The sequence below is a fragment of the Mycteria americana genome, chromosome 13 (assembly GCF_035582795.1).
Source record: "Mycteria americana isolate JAX WOST 10 ecotype Jacksonville Zoo and Gardens chromosome 13, USCA_MyAme_1.0, whole genome shotgun sequence".
Lineage (NCBI taxonomy): Eukaryota > Metazoa > Chordata > Aves > Ciconiiformes > Ciconiidae > Mycteria > Mycteria americana.
The window spans coordinates 11,403,034-11,420,507 of NC_134377.1; the positions used below are offsets into that span (position 1 = coordinate 11,403,034).

General features: G+C 36.5%; 1 protein-coding gene across 1 annotated transcript in view; it reads left to right on the forward strand.

Moving 5' to 3' along the window:
- Positions 1 to 17,474, forward strand: part of ATP2A2 (ATPase sarcoplasmic/endoplasmic reticulum Ca2+ transporting 2) — a 44,441-nt gene that overhangs the window by 6,702 nt on the left and 20,265 nt on the right. The window contains exons 4-5 of the mRNA XM_075515902.1: positions 3,682 to 3,786; positions 6,820 to 6,958. Of these exons, the coding sequence (XP_075372017.1) occupies positions 3,682 to 3,786; positions 6,820 to 6,958 (244 nt within the window). The remainder of the gene's footprint in view (positions 1 to 3,681; positions 3,787 to 6,819; positions 6,959 to 17,474) is intronic.

Sequence of the window (17,474 nt, forward strand, 5' to 3'; positions counted from 1 at the left end):
AATCTGCTAACTCAGTAAAGTTCTTAATTTTGTACTTATATCTGTGGTTGAGATCCCCCCGCCCTCACCTTGGGTAGCAAATTAGAAAAAAGTCTACTGAATAATGGAACTAAAATGGGGAGGTTTTTCTTCAGTATTTCCTGGTGTTTAGTATAACTGACATGGAACAAGTATCAGGACTACTAAAACAGTTTGCATCTGCTTAATTTTAAGCTAATTTGTATTGAAAAAGAAAATCACTAAAAGAGGGGTTTCTGAGCAGTAGTTAGTACTCTGTCCAAAATATTAATTCACATTAATATTAAATTAGTCCAATCTTAATTAGTCATAACTAATAATCATATTTATAATAATAATAATATTAATTAGTCCAATCTTAATTCACAGTATTGTATGAGAAGAAAGCTCTCTTAAAAGCAGTCCATGGTTTTACATGACCTGCTTTAATTAGTCCAGGGCTGCTTCTTGTTACGGTGAGATTTTACTCTCCCAGCTTGCTTCTAAGTTTCCATTGCCAAAATGAAGAACAAACAAAAAAACCTTGTTGGGTTGCTGGCAACAAACTGTTTGCTTTTCCTCTGTTAGTGGTAAGCAGGTACAGCCTGCTGGGCAACAGAATTCTACCTTGAAATGTCCATTCTTTACTCTAATTCTGATTTTGTTACTTCATGATAAATAGTCAGCTGAGACAACTTGCCTCCATAATTTACCTTACAATACAGAGTTACTGAACTTGTAGAAATGCAAAAAGCTGTAAGGACACTTCTGTTCTTCTAGCTGTTTTCATCAGTAGTCACTTCACTTCATTGCTGGCTGACTTCTGCATTGTACCTCTGCCCCCTTTTTACAAATAACCATGAAAACTAAGTGCTATTTGCCTGTCGTTGTGTATTTTTTGGCTTAGTGTCCTGCAGGTCCACCCCATTAGGCTTTGATTAAAATAGGCTTCTGCAAGCCATAGCTCTAGCAGCCCTAAAGCAAATATGCTGAATGAAAGTTGTCCTTTAAGCTGCTTACGTCGGCTGTTGATATGGGACTTTTATGTCTTGCTATTAATTTCCCTTGTATTTTCAGACTTGCGTTTCTCTTGAGCAATTATCTTACTCTTTTTTTTCCCTACTCTTTTAAGCCTCTTAAATATATGGTAACTCTACTTATTGACCATACTGCCTGAACAGTACATTGGAGATCAATGACCTGGAAATTAAGCTGTTCTACATGTGAGTCTTAAAGTGATTAGGGCTGAAATACGGTGGGGCCCTTCTGAGTAGTAGTCAAATAAAAGATCTCTCATTGTAAACCTCTCCAGGGTCTTAAAAGTGTGCTAATGGAAACTTTTTGACAAGGACTCAATGTCTTGGACAAGAATTGTCTAGTCTCTACCAGGCTTCAGCATATGATCTGTTGTTGCTAAAAACACTTAGTTAAATACTTGTATTCCTTGTTCTACGTTCTCTTCGGTTTTTACTGTGGTTTTGTTTTTACTTCAGGCTACTATCAAATAATGAACCTGACCTGTTACAGCAATGTGTTGTGTATCACGTGTGTCCTAAATGGAGTGTTAATATAGCTGTAGTCTGCTATAATAAAACCAAGAACTCATAATGTATTCTGTTATTTATATGTCTATATTTACTGAAACGTTCTAGAACCAGGGCTTAGATCATTCCACTGTTAGTAATTGTGTGGAAACTTTTGGGGAGAAATGTGTGTTGCTGGCTTTCAGGATTAACTAGATACTTCATTTTAATCTGGTCACAGATTGATAATTTTGCCAAAAAAACAACAGTCAAGATCTAAAACATCAGATCTGTTCTGTCAGAATCTCTAATCTGAGTTCATCTGCTCTCTTTGAAATAATGGCTTGTTGAAAGAAAATATGGCTTGTTGAAAACTTAATTTTGGTTCTCCTTGACATACTTGGATCTTGCTGTGCTTGTAGCCACTTTCCTTACCTCTTAAAGTTGCAGGCTTTCTCAACATTATTTTACAGCACACGTGGTCTTCAGTCTGAAAAGATTATGGTCTAGCATTGTGTGAAGCAGATGTTTTGTTCCAGTTAACCTTGTAGGTGCCTGCTCTGTTCAGAACATCGCAAAATGATTGAATTTACTTGCTTTGTTGGAAGCAAAATGGGCTCTACAGAATTCCAATAAAGAAAGGGAGGGAAGAAACAAATACTAAGCAGCTTTTCTGGTGGCGGTGTGTGACCTTGTATACGCTAAGAAAACTAGAAATGTACCATTAGCCATTTCTGTAGCTCCACTGGAGACAGCAGTGCTGGTGCAGAGTAAAAGCTGTCTGTGATGTAAGGGGCAATGCATGGAGTGAAGACTACGGTGTTGACTGTATGACTGCTCTGGCAGGTCAAATGACAGAAGTTGTTACTGGGGATTGGAGATTAGTGGTGTGGGAGGAGGGAAGAAAGAGAGAGATGTAGAGAGAGTAAGAGGTCCTATCTAAATCTCCCGAGGGATTACACAGACCCTCAAAACGTTGTGTTGCCAATTGGAATGTTTCAGTCTTATTAATCATAACCTGGATCTTACAAATTTATCCTTTTGTAATAAAATTTGTTGTTGCCTTGAATTTCCTTGACAGTCTGTTTTCTGCTTGAGGCTTTCATGCTGCTGCTCCTTCCTTTTAACATCCTGGAGTGTTTCACAATTGAGCAATAGCTCTAAGCAGCATGTTGGTGGAATTACGGTGCTTGCTTTCAGTAACGGTTTGCTCGCTGCAGTCTTCTAGTGATTCAGAGTGCTGTTGCCTGACTACCAGCCCTAATTATCTCAACACGTTGTTCCTATTTACTGTCACTTTCCAGGCTTCCTGTTGCTCAACATGTTGACAAAAAAGCTCTTCCTCTCTGGTCATGTTAGTTTGACTTTTCTTCAGTTACTACAGAACTCTGCAGAGGCCCTGACATATACCTGTTCAAGTCAAGTGAATGGCAGAAGCTTAAAACTAGAGTGTAATTCTAAAGCAAATGAATTAAAATAAATCTATGTGGAGCCTTTTTATGCAAGTCCTCAAGTTGCTTTACTTTTAAAAATCCAGTTTTAACTTGAGTTTTGTCAGCTACTCAGCTCAGAATTCAACTTAAGATGTAACTATACAATTAACTTAGATGCTTCAATAAGACACTACTTGTATTTAAATTCAGTAGATGCTTATTTTTCGTATCTACTTATGGAAAACTTGTAAAGCTGTTTTCATTTGTGTGTCTAAGTTACTGGTAAAGAACAATTAACTCCGTTAAAGTTCAGATTCTGGCAAGATTTTAGTGCTCTAAGTAGTCAGACTGATGGGTATGCATCCTGTTTTAGACAGTAATGAAAGATTTTTTGAAACTTTTCACTGCCATAGCTGTTGTCACAACTTCTGCTTTCATTTGTGAAGCAAAAGTAGCAGTATGTTTCCCAAATAAATAGCTTGTGCCTTTAAAAGAAGAGCAGCCTTGGAAATGAACATTGTACTACTTTACTAAAGATTCTTTTTCTCCTTTTCCATTGCATATTGCCAACTCATTCATCAAGTACGAAACTACAACTTGGAAGATTGAGGGGTTTCAAAAATTGCTCAAGTCTAAGCAGTTGTACCTCAAGCTGAAATTTACTGGGTCTTAAGTTTGCAAGGTGTTTGTGTAAATCAGTAATTTAAATCATTGTGTTTCTCTTACAGGTCCTGGCCTGGTTTGAAGAAGGTGAAGAAACAATCACAGCATTTGTAGAGCCTTTTGTAATCTTACTTATATTAGTAGCCAATGCAATTGTGGGCGTGTGGCAGGTATGCAGATATTTTTACAATATCAAATCACAAATGTTTTGGGGATTTTTTGTTTAAGAGGAAAGACTGTACAGTGTAGTGTCAGGTGCTTCATACAATGTAAGTAATAGGTGTTGCTAACTTTTGATTCCTGAGAGTCAACATACCATAACACTTCTGGACAGAAAGTGTTGACTTAAAGGTAAAATGAAAGCTTCAGAAGTATTGCCAAAAAGGCAAAGTGCCCATCAGTGTGTTTGGCCACACACTGGTGAACATATGAACTAGGCAGTCCAGAATGAAGGCCTCAATTCAGGAAATAAATCACGTCTTGCAAAGCTAAGAAACAATCAATTGGATCGGCTTGCGAAAAAAGGGGGTTTGTCCCAGCTAAGGAACAAAGGATGGAACAATTGTAATCTAGTTTCTTGTCTGTTTTCTCTTGGGACAAATGCTATGTTTTAGTACATTTATTAATACATTTAATACAGTATTAATCTTCCTATTCAATTACTATAGTACCTATTAAGTGTACATCTAAAGACTGCATGTTGATCAAAAGGTAGAAGTTTCTTCTGAAAACAACATCTAAATACAATGAAATTTTTCCTACGTTATCAGCGAGATTAATTAGATAGCTTTTAATAAATTGTATCGGCAGTAACATTCTAACACTTCTTAAGATGCCAAAACAAAATTGTTCATATAACTTTAGTTTATTAATTTCATCACTTCAGAGCATGTTTTATTAGAATTGGTTTTCTGCAGATAAAAAGTATTCTAGGATTTTTAGGGTAACAAGTTCTTTGTAAAGTTGGTTTTGGTGGTCTTTTTTTTTTTTTTTTAAAGGGGTGGTGGTAATATGACATAATTACTTGCTATCTTAGCAAGTTAGGTTTCATGCTTTAAAAAAACCCAAAACAAACAAACAAACAAAACCCAAAACCAACCTCAAACTGTCCAAAATAACAACAAAAATTAAGAGGAGGACCCCTATTAACAGGTTAAAAAAAGAGCCTACATACTGGAAGCCACCAGAAGTGGCATTGAGTGGCAGTGCTGCACATTCCTGTGCTCTGCTTTGTGCTAGCACAAGTATGCTGGTTGAAGACTAACCCTCAAAGTTCAATTTTTAGCAGTACCCAGCTTGCTGTGCAACTGCTAGAGCTGGTATGGAGGGCAGAGGTAATGTCGATCAAGGGATGATAGCATTGCCCCCTTAACTGTCATTTGCTATTCAAGTCTTCATAAAACAATTGTGCAAGAATTAATCTTTAAACTTGAAACTTTAAGTTAGAATTCTGCATGTAGTAATTGTAAGTATGAAATGTAAAAGCTATCTGTATAGTTTGGGGATTTCCTTTTGTAGTTGTATACCCTGTTGTAGGAAATAACCAATTTTTTTTTGGATGTGATAGTGTGCAAAGAATACCTCTCTCTCTCTCTCTGTACATGCAGCAAACTTAACTGTGAAACAGAATTGCTGTACAGATTAAATGACTCATTCCCTTCTTTTAATGGGCATGGAAAATAAGTCACAGTACATAGTCTCCACCCATAAATGTATCTGTTTCTACAGGCACTAGATGTGAGCACCTGAGTCATTGCCTTAGCTCTGCCCTCCTCAACTTTTCCTCTCACGTGCCCTTTTCCCAAAGTGCCATCTGCTAGTACTTCAGTGGTTGGCAAGATAGTCTAACTACCATAACTTCAAGCAAACTGGGAACAAAAGGTAGAGCCTAACACACTAAGATGGCTGTCCTAGCTGAATCTTGCTTAATTCTTTCTTATTTCTCCTTTTTGAAGGAAAAGTTCTGTTTAACTAACCTTCCATTTGTGGGACTTTCTTTTGTGCCTTTAAGGTTTTGCCTAATGTTAACTCTTAGTTAATCCACAGAAAAGCAGTATCAGCATTACTGTGCTGAGAAGCAGAATTAATTTACTTGGTGGAATATGAGGCTAGTATTAATTATAGCTATAGGTCTGCGCTGGTATCTCTGCACTGCCTGGCACTGGGCTGTGCCACGTAAACATTAGTCCTTCAAGGTAGTTTTGGTAATGCTGGTTTTCAGCTGCATTGTTATGTGGAAGTACCTAGTACCTCAACCTTTGAATTTCTGAAGATTAGGTTTCTGCTTTAAGACATGCAGGAGGAAGTTTTTATTATCTGGAAAGGCTGGTACATATTTGAAGCGCAGACATTCTAAAAACTGTGTGCAGCCTTACCATTATCTATAATAATCAGGACTATATGATTGTACTTGCCAATAGGCTGGAAAATGGAAAATAAGTTACTTCTCAAAGAGCTAGAGAAGGAGTACTGATAAGCTGTTGGTTTCTTATGTTGTCCTTTATCTAGGTGGCATCATGATGTTGATAGCAATCTCTGGTAGTGCTTAGCTGACAGAACTGCACTTTAGATAGGGAAGCTGCTGTGCTAGTGTTAGTGGAAATAAAAAGGTTGTCATGTGTGGGGATTCGTCTAAGTTTAAGAAACTCTGGGGAAGTTTCTAGTCTGTATGCTTTATTTTCACTTTAGTGTGACTTGATTTGCTGAAATGAAGTTGATAGTATGCTGTTCGAGCTTTGTCTTAACTTGACCGTTGATTTCTCTCAGTAAGTGAAATTCAGTAGTGCTAGTCCAGTCTGAGCCTAAGCTGCTCCAGCTAGTAAGGTACAGTTGAGACAAGACTATATCCATGAGTCTTAATTCTGCTTGGTGCTTTTCTTATGTCAAAAAGCATCCATATGTTACGTAGAAGTCTTTGTGTGGCCTCCCTGTAACAAGACACAGTGGATATTCTTGACGGGAAATGCTGCAGGGTTTGAATAAACAACTTCTAGGTTCTAAATGCCCACTAGTATCTGAATTATGTTGTAATGATTTCCAGTCAGCAACCTCATAAGGGGAGGGATCACATAATTTTCTGTATTAATAAATGTAGCTGAGCTGAGTCAGTAGTATTCATATGGTAATGCATTTGAAAAATCAGGTCTGACATACATATTATTCCTTGAGGGCTTTTAAAATTGCACATTTTTGCTGTCTTTTAGGAAAGAAATGCTGAAAATGCTATTGAAGCTCTTAAAGAATATGAACCAGAAATGGGCAAAGTATATCGACAAGACCGAAAAAGTGTACAGAGGATTAAAGCAAGAGACATTGTCCCAGGTGATATTGTAGAAGTGGCAGGTAAGACTTACTTATGTACACGTGTATTAGCATATTATTGTAAAATTGTTGTGGGGGCCTTGTCTTAATGATTCGAGGCCCTGGGGGGAGTTTTCAAAGACGCCTAAGTATATGCTTCACTTACGAACAATCTTGCTTCTGTTTGTCTGTAATTACCTTAAATGTGCATTTGCACTGAGGGGATTGTTTTTCAAATTGCCGCTTAGTTTAATTGGTAGGTCTAAAAGCAAAGCATCTTAATTGGAGTACAGGTTTTTAACACTCTAAAAATTTATTTTCTAAAGTCTGGTTTCAGAGTGTCTTAACTTGTCTGTTTTCTATCACAAAATACTCTTTTCCTTGCTTTTAAATGTGTTCAGTTTCCTTAGGTTCTGGAATGCAGAGATTTATTTTAATCACACTGTTTTTTATCTAAGGAAGGATAATTTCATCTAAAGGTTTTTTTCCCAACTCTTGCACTTGTAGTAGCAATGCCTTTCAACTTCTCTTTACAAATGTCTTCCTCTGTCCTCTCAGCTAGTATGAGGCGGCGTGTGACATAATTGTTTCCTCACCTTTCATAATTCTTTATTGCTTCTTTTGCCTATTGCTGTATAGGAGACCACAAATAGATTAACTATACAAAGTAGAGCTTCCTCTTTCTCTGGTGTAAGCATTTGAAGTACCAGTCTTAAAAGATTGGACTTTTGCATCAAGCTTTCTAATAACCTAGATTTGCCCTAAAAGGTGTATCTTTATTTGGAAGGAGTGCAAAAATAGAAGTATCATATATTTTCAGCTAAAACTCCTTCATTCTGGTGATAATGGCATACTAATAACTCTTTCTCTAAACTGGCCTTGTCAGTGACTTTAATGTTTTCTATTCCTTCCCAGATAAAACTAGGTGGTTCTTGTTAAGTGTCAGCAGTGATTGCATACTCATATTTCATAGGTCGTTATCAACTGTTAACTGAGTAATTGTTCCTTTGAGAACGATTTAGAGTGTACATCAAACTTTCTTTCCACTAGTGTCACTTTGCTTTTAAAGGTGGTAGCCGTCTCAAGAGGGGATAAATATATACCCTTAAACTTGACTACCCTCCTATTTTAATTAGCAGACAGGCAGAGTATGCACTCAAAATGAAGTTGGTGTTGGCTGTCTGCCCAGCTTTCATTCCTTGAGAAACTTTAACATTTGCTGAGCCCTGTCTCGAGCCTCTGTTTTGTGCATAGGATGATTCAGCTACAGCAGCCCTGGCTAGGGTAATTCAGAGTGTGACTCTCATGAAGGCTGAAGCTAGTTTCCTCTTAACATCTGTTGGTGAGGAACAAGTACAAATACAAAGTGCTGATAGCAGAAATAAAGGGTGAATTACGATACCTTGTCACTTACTCTGCTGTTTTGACTCACTATTACTGCACTGTACAGTCAAATATGAGTTCCGCAGTGAGATTTTGTTTAAGCAGCTGAGGTTTTCTGCATCCTTTTGAAGCAAACAGAACTGTATAAATTACAAATTCTGCAGTAGATGTCTAGTCCAAATCTTTAATCCTGTTTTTAAATGTCAGCAATAGAATGGTAGTTTTGGAAGCAGTTTATATCATGGGAATACACTGGGGTTGTGTTTTTTGGTACTTCAAAGCAGTATTGGTAGAATTGCAAGTTGATGACTATGTATTTTGTACTGGTTTGGGGTATCTCACTAAGGAAAAATGCTGGATTTTGCTGCTTTGCCAGGTGTCTAGAGCACAGAAAATTTTCTGCTTGATTCTTTGCTATTTCAGAAGAGGTAGAGATTGCATTTTCATCTTACAGAAAAAGACAAAGCTAAATTTATATGTGAAACACCTGGGGGATGTGTGGGCTTTTACTGACCTTGCTGTATATTGTCAGTATCAATAAAATCAATTACTTGTGCCATCTCGTTAAAAGGCCTATGTCTGAAGGAGAGAAATTAATTGGAAATAAATTGCTGACTAGCATAGTATAACACTAGGCTGTCTTTAACAAACATAGTATCCTATTTTTCATAGGGTTACTATTGCATTACTTTAAAATCTGCTGGTAGAACAGTGTCTGATAGTCCAACATGTGTAGAACTGATTTTTTTTTTTTAAAGGATGAAGTTAAAAACTGGTATGGTCATGTAGAGAAACAAAAATTATTCAACTTTTATGACTGTCCTTTAAGATAGGTGGTCTAGCTTGTTGACTGACTGTAGAAGCCCATGCTGGTTAAAATACTTGCTTAAACTGGTGGGTCAAACAGTCCCAAGCTAGTCATAAGCACTCATCATATTTTTATTATATTGGCAAATATGATGAACTGCAGCTTCAAGTGAAGGTAATTAAGTGTAAATCATGTGGATGTTTAATACAGAAATAAGTACTTCAGTGTAATACGAACTCTGATACTGAAACAATAAATTCTAACTCGTAGATAGCCAATGATGAAATTTTAATTGTAATCAAACTCAGAAAAGCTACTGAGCAAGTGGAGAAGAGCAATACACTATGTACCAGCGTTAGTGTCAAGACCTGGAGGTGAGAGGGACTGTGTGCATGCCTGTGCCTCAAGTGTAAGAGTACTGCGATGGCCTTTGACATGGTGTTTGCAAAAAGATGACCATGTAGGGAAGTGACAGAGCACTTCATACTAGGATACATATCTGGGTATGGAATTCTAGGCAAAGTGCCAATGACATTTGTGTGTCCAGGCAAATATCTTTCAAGCGAGTGGCATAAATAACCAGGTGATAGGTTTCTCCCCTATGCTGATATCTAATTTTGAACAACTTTCTACAGGTCTTCCATTACAAAATAGTTGTATTTAATGCTACAACAGCTTTGTTATTTTGAAGTAGCTGTATGTGGGTCTGACACAGAGATGACTCTTCGTTGTAGGAATTGGTAGATTGGTATTGCCGTTTGGGGGAAGTGTATTTACCTCTTTACATTGCAAGAGTTCCCTGAGAATAAGTAACATTGAACTATTTCCAAAATCGTTTGATATTTTCAGTAGTTTTGAACCCATTAAAAATAACCTGGTCGGCTTAGCGTAACCCAAAGACAGTGCAATAATGGTTTATATTATTACTTTTTATTCTGGCTCCTTAGGCTATTTGTAGAGTTCGACTATGTTTGTTATATAGGCTATTCAGTCTGTCTCGTGGCCTTCTAAAATAAAGCTCCTGAAAGATATTTTCTTTAATTGATCTGTCAACAGAGGAAATGGATGCTGGTTCATTTGACTTGAAGTAATAGGGGGAAACTGCAGGTCTGCATTGTCACCTTGCAGTAAATATGGAGTAACCTGAATTAGATTATCCCTCAAGTGGTAGATAACCTACTGTCTTACGTGTCTCTTGGGGATTAGTGTGCATACAGATACTGCAGAACACTTGATGAGCAGTTACTAGTCCTTATGCCTGGTAGCTAACAAATTCAGCATAAATGCTACACTAACATTTTGCGGGTGTATTAGCAGACACTGTAGTCTGTGTTTGCTCAGAGACTGGGCAGACATGAATTTCCTAACTGTATGTGTTAGGAAGACTTTCTTCCATGTCCACTTCCATGTCCACTTTTTCACCACTTAAGCGAGATGGTGGAAAAGATACTGTACAATCAGTAGGAACTCTTTGGGATGAAGTTGGGGTTACAGGTTTGGGATGTATGCCTTATATTTGCTTACAGACCTCTGGTGGGCGTAGTTCTCTGAACTGTAGTGTATAAGGGTTACTAAGCTGCACTGTTTCTTAGAATTGATGAACTGAAAAAAAATCCAGATGCTGTCCTCAAATGGCTTTTCAGTTTGCCTATCTTTAAAATGGATTATCATGCTGCTGTAAAAGCTTAAGCTTATTGGAGGATGCACTCCATAAATTTGTAACTAGTGGCTATCTTAATAGATTAAAGATGTCCTTTGTTTTAGTTGAGTTTTTGTTTGCCTTGGTTAAAGTAACATTTTAAAGAGAAACTTAAAACAGTATGGCCTAAGTTCTTAGAAGTTTTGTATGAAGTCCAGTCTAACAAATTGGGATAAACTGGATGCAAATAATTTATTTTTAAATAAGCACATTTGGGAACAGAAATGAACTTCTGTTGTATTTGCCTGTGTAAAATGATCTATTTTAGATAACAGCATATCTGACTTTCTGTAATGTAATAAATGAATGTTCATTTGTTTTAATCTGTAAGTGACCAAACTGGAATCACAGTAGTGCCTGTTTTCCCTGAAATGCTGAATGATGGTTCTTGTAATCCGTTATTATATCTGTAAGTGCTCAACAGCTTAAAAATAAACACAGAGTTCCCTGAAGCTGTTGCTTATTAAATTAGTGTGTATTCCAGAAGACTTAGTTTTAAGTTTATACCTGGCATAAAGTATGCAAGAACTACTTTCTGAGGCTTTTAATTCTGACTGCAGAGCGCTTCAAGACTCTTCCTAAAGCATAGATACCTTATAATTAAGGGAAGATAAATTTTGGAGTGAAGAAGATTGGGAAGGAAGATTCTTAAGGTGAATTATGTCAAACTCCAGTATGGTTATGAAGAGCTACAGGTTCTCCCTGATAGTATTAGCAACAAACATTGATGTTGCAGATCTTGCTCGAAAACATCTGGGTCCTTGTGCCTGTATTACTCTTCTAATAACTAGAATTGTTTTTCAGACTTAGTACTAGAGATGCAGGTTTACTTTTTTGGGAAAAGTATTGAGATTGGAAAAAAAATAATGAAAAGGATGGAGTAAGACTGAAGTCCAAAATGTTGACCTACTGTCCTAAAAGCATACTGCTGAGAGCATCTCTTGATTTGGAAAAAAGTTGAATGCAACTATTTTTTTTTCTTACCTAGTGCAAGTTGTTGGGTTTGGTTTTTATATCTTAAGCATGTATTTTGGTTTTTCCGTAGAGTACTGCTTTTGAACCAGAAAAAATATGGAAGTAAGATCAGTGGTTAATAAATGTATGTATGAGCAGTGCATAAATCTGGGCTTCAGTGAGCATTTTGGCTGCCAAACTCTAACACATCAGAGGCAGTTTTGAGATAACCAGACACAGTCCAAACTCCATTCCATACTCCACTGAAGTCTGGAGTTACATGAGGTTCAAGTCATGGCACAGCCTAAACTTGTGTCACTTTCAATACATGTTTGAAAACCTATGAAACACATCTCCATTTTTTTTCCCAATTCTTGTAGCGTTTTCCTGCAGAGTTGCCAAACTGTTAAGTAAAAATAGTGAAACTAATTCTGTTTTAATTGTTTGAATTCAGAACATATCTGATGTTCTATATTCTGATTAGAACCAGTACTGCAGCAGGGTTTTATTATAAGCACAAAATAGTACTGAACAAAATGCTTGAACATCAAGATAATGTTCTGTTAATACCATATCACCCTGGCAAAGCAAGCGATTTTTAAGGCTAAAGAAAACCTGCACTTGGAGTTACGCTGCACTTCCAGAATTCTTACTGTTTGTTCTTGTGTTACCCAAATGGAGCCTAACTTGGAAATAGGACTTCAGCTTTGGTGTGAAGATGTTGTTCTCTACCTGATCTGGCAAAAGTTGAAGCTTAGCTTACCAGTTTGTTTCTGCTATTAGATATTTTTATAGGCTGATCACAAGAGTTTTCAATCTAGAAGACAGTGATATAAATAATCCACTGATTAAAAGCTAAAGCTAGACAAATTCAGATTAGAAATAAGTGCAGGCTTATAGACAGGGTACCTGTCCATTGGCACATATTATTTAATGTTCTGGTGCCCTCTTCAGAGGGAATGACACTTAGAAGTATGGTTTTGCAGGACAAGAAGAAATGAAATAGGAATAGTTCAAGTCTTATGTACTGTTTAATACAGTGTATCAGTTTTTCTCAATATAATGCTCAGTTCTGACCTTAAAATATTTTGCTCCCAGAAAGCTTAAGCTTTTTCTGTATTTTTGGTTTTCGTTGATCGAAATGCAATACATATAAGTGTTTTGTCTGAAATTTTTTTAACTTCTACCTCTAACAGTTCTTAGGTTAGGATAATCACACTTCTGCATATGCTGCACAGTAAGCTCCGTGGATATTTTCTGTCTGTCCAGAATGCAGAACAGCATATGATAGAGAAGCCTATTTCATGAACATTGTCTAATCTGTAGCATGCATCCTAAATGCAAAGAATGAATGTATTCAAATATATTGTTCTGTCATCTTGGCAGTAAAAGCAAATGCTGTTTTACTAGTATGGTTAAAACTGAATGGACTAGTGCTATGATAATCTTTGTCTTGTTGCAAAATAAATCTATCTTACTGGTTTGGTGTGGAAATTCAGACTTAAAATATATTTCATAGTCACTCTTACAATTTTGACAATTTGACACTCTTGGCCTTGTATGAAAGCACAGATGGACTCAATCTTCCTGTTTTGTAGAGCTTCTGATTTTTGGTAGCATTTTATTATACCCTGTACAGGAAGTGTTAAATACTTAAAACCCATTATTACGGAAGAAGAATTGAGTTTCTGATGGTCTAAGGAAATCAAACACAATAGGAAGACTAGATTGTATGCATGCAAGGGGGGGAAGAGGAGCTAAGCTGAGCTCGTGTTAAGGAAGTTTAATATAAAAAACCAATTGTGCTGCAACAACTGTACTTCTAAATAGAAGCAGTCCATTCTGTTCAGGAGTAAGTTTTAACTATTACTGTACCCCAGCAGAAACAATGCTCAGTTCTGGTTGATCAAAGTAAGTAGCATCCCATATGTGTTATCTAAACCTACTCATTTCAATTCTTAAACCTTATGGTGATACCCATACTTCATGTAGGAAGTTTCAGTTGCCTCAGTGTGTTAGTAAATATTCACACAATGGTGTGTCCTCTAAATTAGAGGACACAAGCTTATTTTGGGGCAAGAGAGGGGGCTTTAAGATAACTGACTCTTTAAGAGGCTAAAGATCTCATTAAGAAAAGTGGTTTAAATAACTGTACCCGTAAGAATATGTAATGTTGAAACAGTTAAAGAAAATAGTTGCTAACACTTAATGTTTTTTTGACAAACGAATTAATACTTATTCCTTTTTCCTTTTGATGGTAAAAAAACATGTATGGTGTATTTTGAATCAGAGATGTTTTCATAGCAGTGTGGTAAGTTACATCTGTTGAATTTGATAATATTTCTACCCTAGCCTGATGAAATTAGAGCATCCTAATAAAGCAGGAGAAAGACCATAGTGTCTTAAAAGTCAAAATACATGGAATGTTTCAACAGTGAACCTTAATCAATTAAGACACTTAAAAGGGGGGAAATGATGCAATTTTATACTTTTGTCCTCTCCATTTGGTGTTTTATGGAAGTTGTTTTGGGGATGTTTTTACTAACTTTCAGAAACTGTTGTTTGTGTTCCTGAATTGTTCAACCATATGTTGAAATAGTATCCCAGTTCTTCAGAACTTGCCTAAAAAAAGTTATAAAATCTCACAACAGTGGCAGAATAGTTTAGAGCTGTGCTGATAATTTTCATTGCAAAAGTCCAGTTCCAACCCTGACCAGCTGATAGCAGATATAGGTCGACACTAGCTTTGGTTAATGATAAACATAAATAAGGAAGTGTTAGGTACATATTGTATATGAAGAACCATTCTGAATTCTACAGGAAAAACTACTTTCATTTATTGTGATCACTTAGATGGGCTTTTTGCAAACAGATCACTTTCTTTGCTAAGAAGATCAATTGTTCTTGTAATGTTTATATTAACACAAAAAGGAAGCAAAACTTTTCACTTGTTAGAATGTACCTGTCTGTGAACTTCCTCTTAGCAAGTCTTCAATTGTGGGAGGGATCAGAGGCAGTTGACAGAGCTGATAATGGTGTTCAAAGTACACATTTATAGTAGTAGCTTTGTTATGAGGACTCTTGTATATCATAGTAGCTTTTTGGGGGTAAAATTAATATTGCTTCCTGGGCCCTGCCATCACCAACAATTTTGATTCAAAGATCTAGAATATCATTCGAGACTGGAAAGATAAGTATGGTCCTGTTGTAGTCTAAAGTTCTTTGTTGATACCCAGATGTAGCTGAAAATATAACAGGGGCTGAAATCCACACAGCTTTAATAGTTTATTTTCCTTCCAGCTTCAGTGTTCATAGAACACCTGCCCCATCACTTCTGCCCATCTTCCTGGGCTGCTTAAATCACAGGCTGATCTAGTGAACAACATACTAACAGTGCATTTTGGCTGTAGAGGTCTCCCAGTGAGTGTCTCAAGCCATATTCTGACAGAATTTTGAAGAGGAATGTTTAGTATTACTGCTGTCTTGGAAACTGGTAAAGTGAAAAGGGAAACTGGTAAAGTAAAAGGGGTATCAGTGCTCAAATGAAATACCTAGATAATAAATTGGATCATTTCAGTCCAGGACTTGGTCACTGCCAAGTATTAAATTGGGTCTAACATTGCTTAATATATTCTATATTTGAAGTCAATTTGGAAACTTGAATCATCTTCTTTTTCAAGGTAACTTTGCAAATTGAATAGGGCAGTCTGTATGTTGGGTTGTCCTTTCAAGGCTTTTGTTCATGAGGAAGCCCCTTCATGGGGAACTGCAATCATTTCTGCAAATGCACACCTGTATTACTGGATGTGCTCTGTTGATAAGTAGGGTTCTACTGCACTTAAGATCAAACATATACATAAATGACTGTACACAGAGAGTGGAAATTGACCTATAACACTGCCACAACACTGGGAGGGGTAAGACAAAATGTGGGGAGCTTTGTACTTGAGAAGAAAAGCTAGAGTGTTAGGTATAATTGGTGGGAATCTTGGCAAGATGACATTGCTAGTTACTTGTAGGTAGCTGAAGAACCCACTATTTTCAGATATTAAATTGTCTCTATTTTCAGTGAAGGCATATGGCTTGTTTAAAACAATTGACATAAACTTTAAATTCATATTGCAACTAAATGTCACTCCAATTTCTGTCATGGAGTGGAAACTTATTGTGTGCTGAAGTTCAGTATTAAAATTCTAAAATAATATTCTGTGCATGAATAAAAGGATGCTATGAATAAAGCTGTAATGATTTGAACCAAATCCTGCTCTCGCTCTTCCAAGAAGCAGTCACTTTTATAGTTAGAAGGGCTGTTTTAATCAGTAGTTAAGTGTTTGGCTAAACTATGCTTTAAGAACATGTGTCTGGGCAGTTTTGAAAGCAGCTTATTTGATTTCTTCGGAGTTGTTGTAGAAATCAAGTGACTATTTAGGATTAAAAACTTCGTTTAAAACAATGGATGAAAACACTTCTGAAACTGACTTGTTATTTGAGACTTAGAACGATGGGATTATATCCATTTAGACTGTAGCAGCTCTGTATTGAGCAATGCAAATACATACTCTCCTTTTAATTTCTTGTATTTCAAGCCCCGGGTAATACTTTTACTGGTTCTGTGGACTGAAAAGTAATTGCATTTAAAAAACCCCCCAAAAAGGGGGGAAAAAAATTCTTTCCTGTGTTAAATTATATGGAAAGAAAGCCTTCTTGTAGATGAGATCTGCACTAGACTGCTCACTAAAAATTTCCTGTGGGTTCCTATCTATCATAGGATGATTTCCTATCTGTATTCAGTTTCAGTTATGCTCATGAAAGTATATTCAAGACTATAAATGACTTGGTGTCATAGCTGTTATTTTGCAAAGAGCTGCTTAAAATAGTTCTGTAATTGACCCTGACGTACAGCTTTCCTGCCTATTGGAAATGCCTTGAATATTTTACTACAGCCTTCTCAGAGATGGTGAGTGAATAATGTGTCTTATCTTAAATTGTTGAGAGAAACTTAGAAAGCTGCAGTATCGTATTAAATTTAACACCAGTTCTGGTGATTTGGGCAATTGATAATGATAGTAGTAGTTTTCATGGAAATACTGATGCTCAAATATCAATAGTCTTCTAAAGCAGGGGTTTCTCCTAGTACTTTAGATCTTGTGAATATTGTGTTTCAGTTTGAGTAACTTAGAGCTATTCAGAAGAAGTAGATTGGAAAATGACTTGTAAACTTTGCCATATGTTCTGTCCAGTTACTGAATGTTTTAAGATTATTTTTTTAACAGCTTCTTTTTTGCGTTATGGAGTGATTAAGTCTTTAAGAGCGTTGTCAAATGTGGTAGTGTATTTGAGTTGGCTGTAGTTTTCCAGCTGCTTTAAGTACTTTGAAAATGTTTATGCAGATTGACAGGCGTTATACCACATTGCACTGAGGTATTAGCCTGTTGTTCAGTGATATCTGAAAACCAGCTGCTATTATATGTCTGCATATAAACCTCCTCATGACATCAGGAGACCATATTGAATAGTTTTGCCATTTTTGGCCTAGGTCACTGTTTGTCTAATGCTATTTTCTCTTGCTGCTCAAGGGCATTGTGGCTTAAATTAGTTTTCACATGCTATAATGATACAAAAATGGAAATTGTCACTATTTATTGGATCCCTTCATATACATATGCTTACAAAAACACACTTCTAAGTCTACAAGCAAAACTCTGCAATTTTTC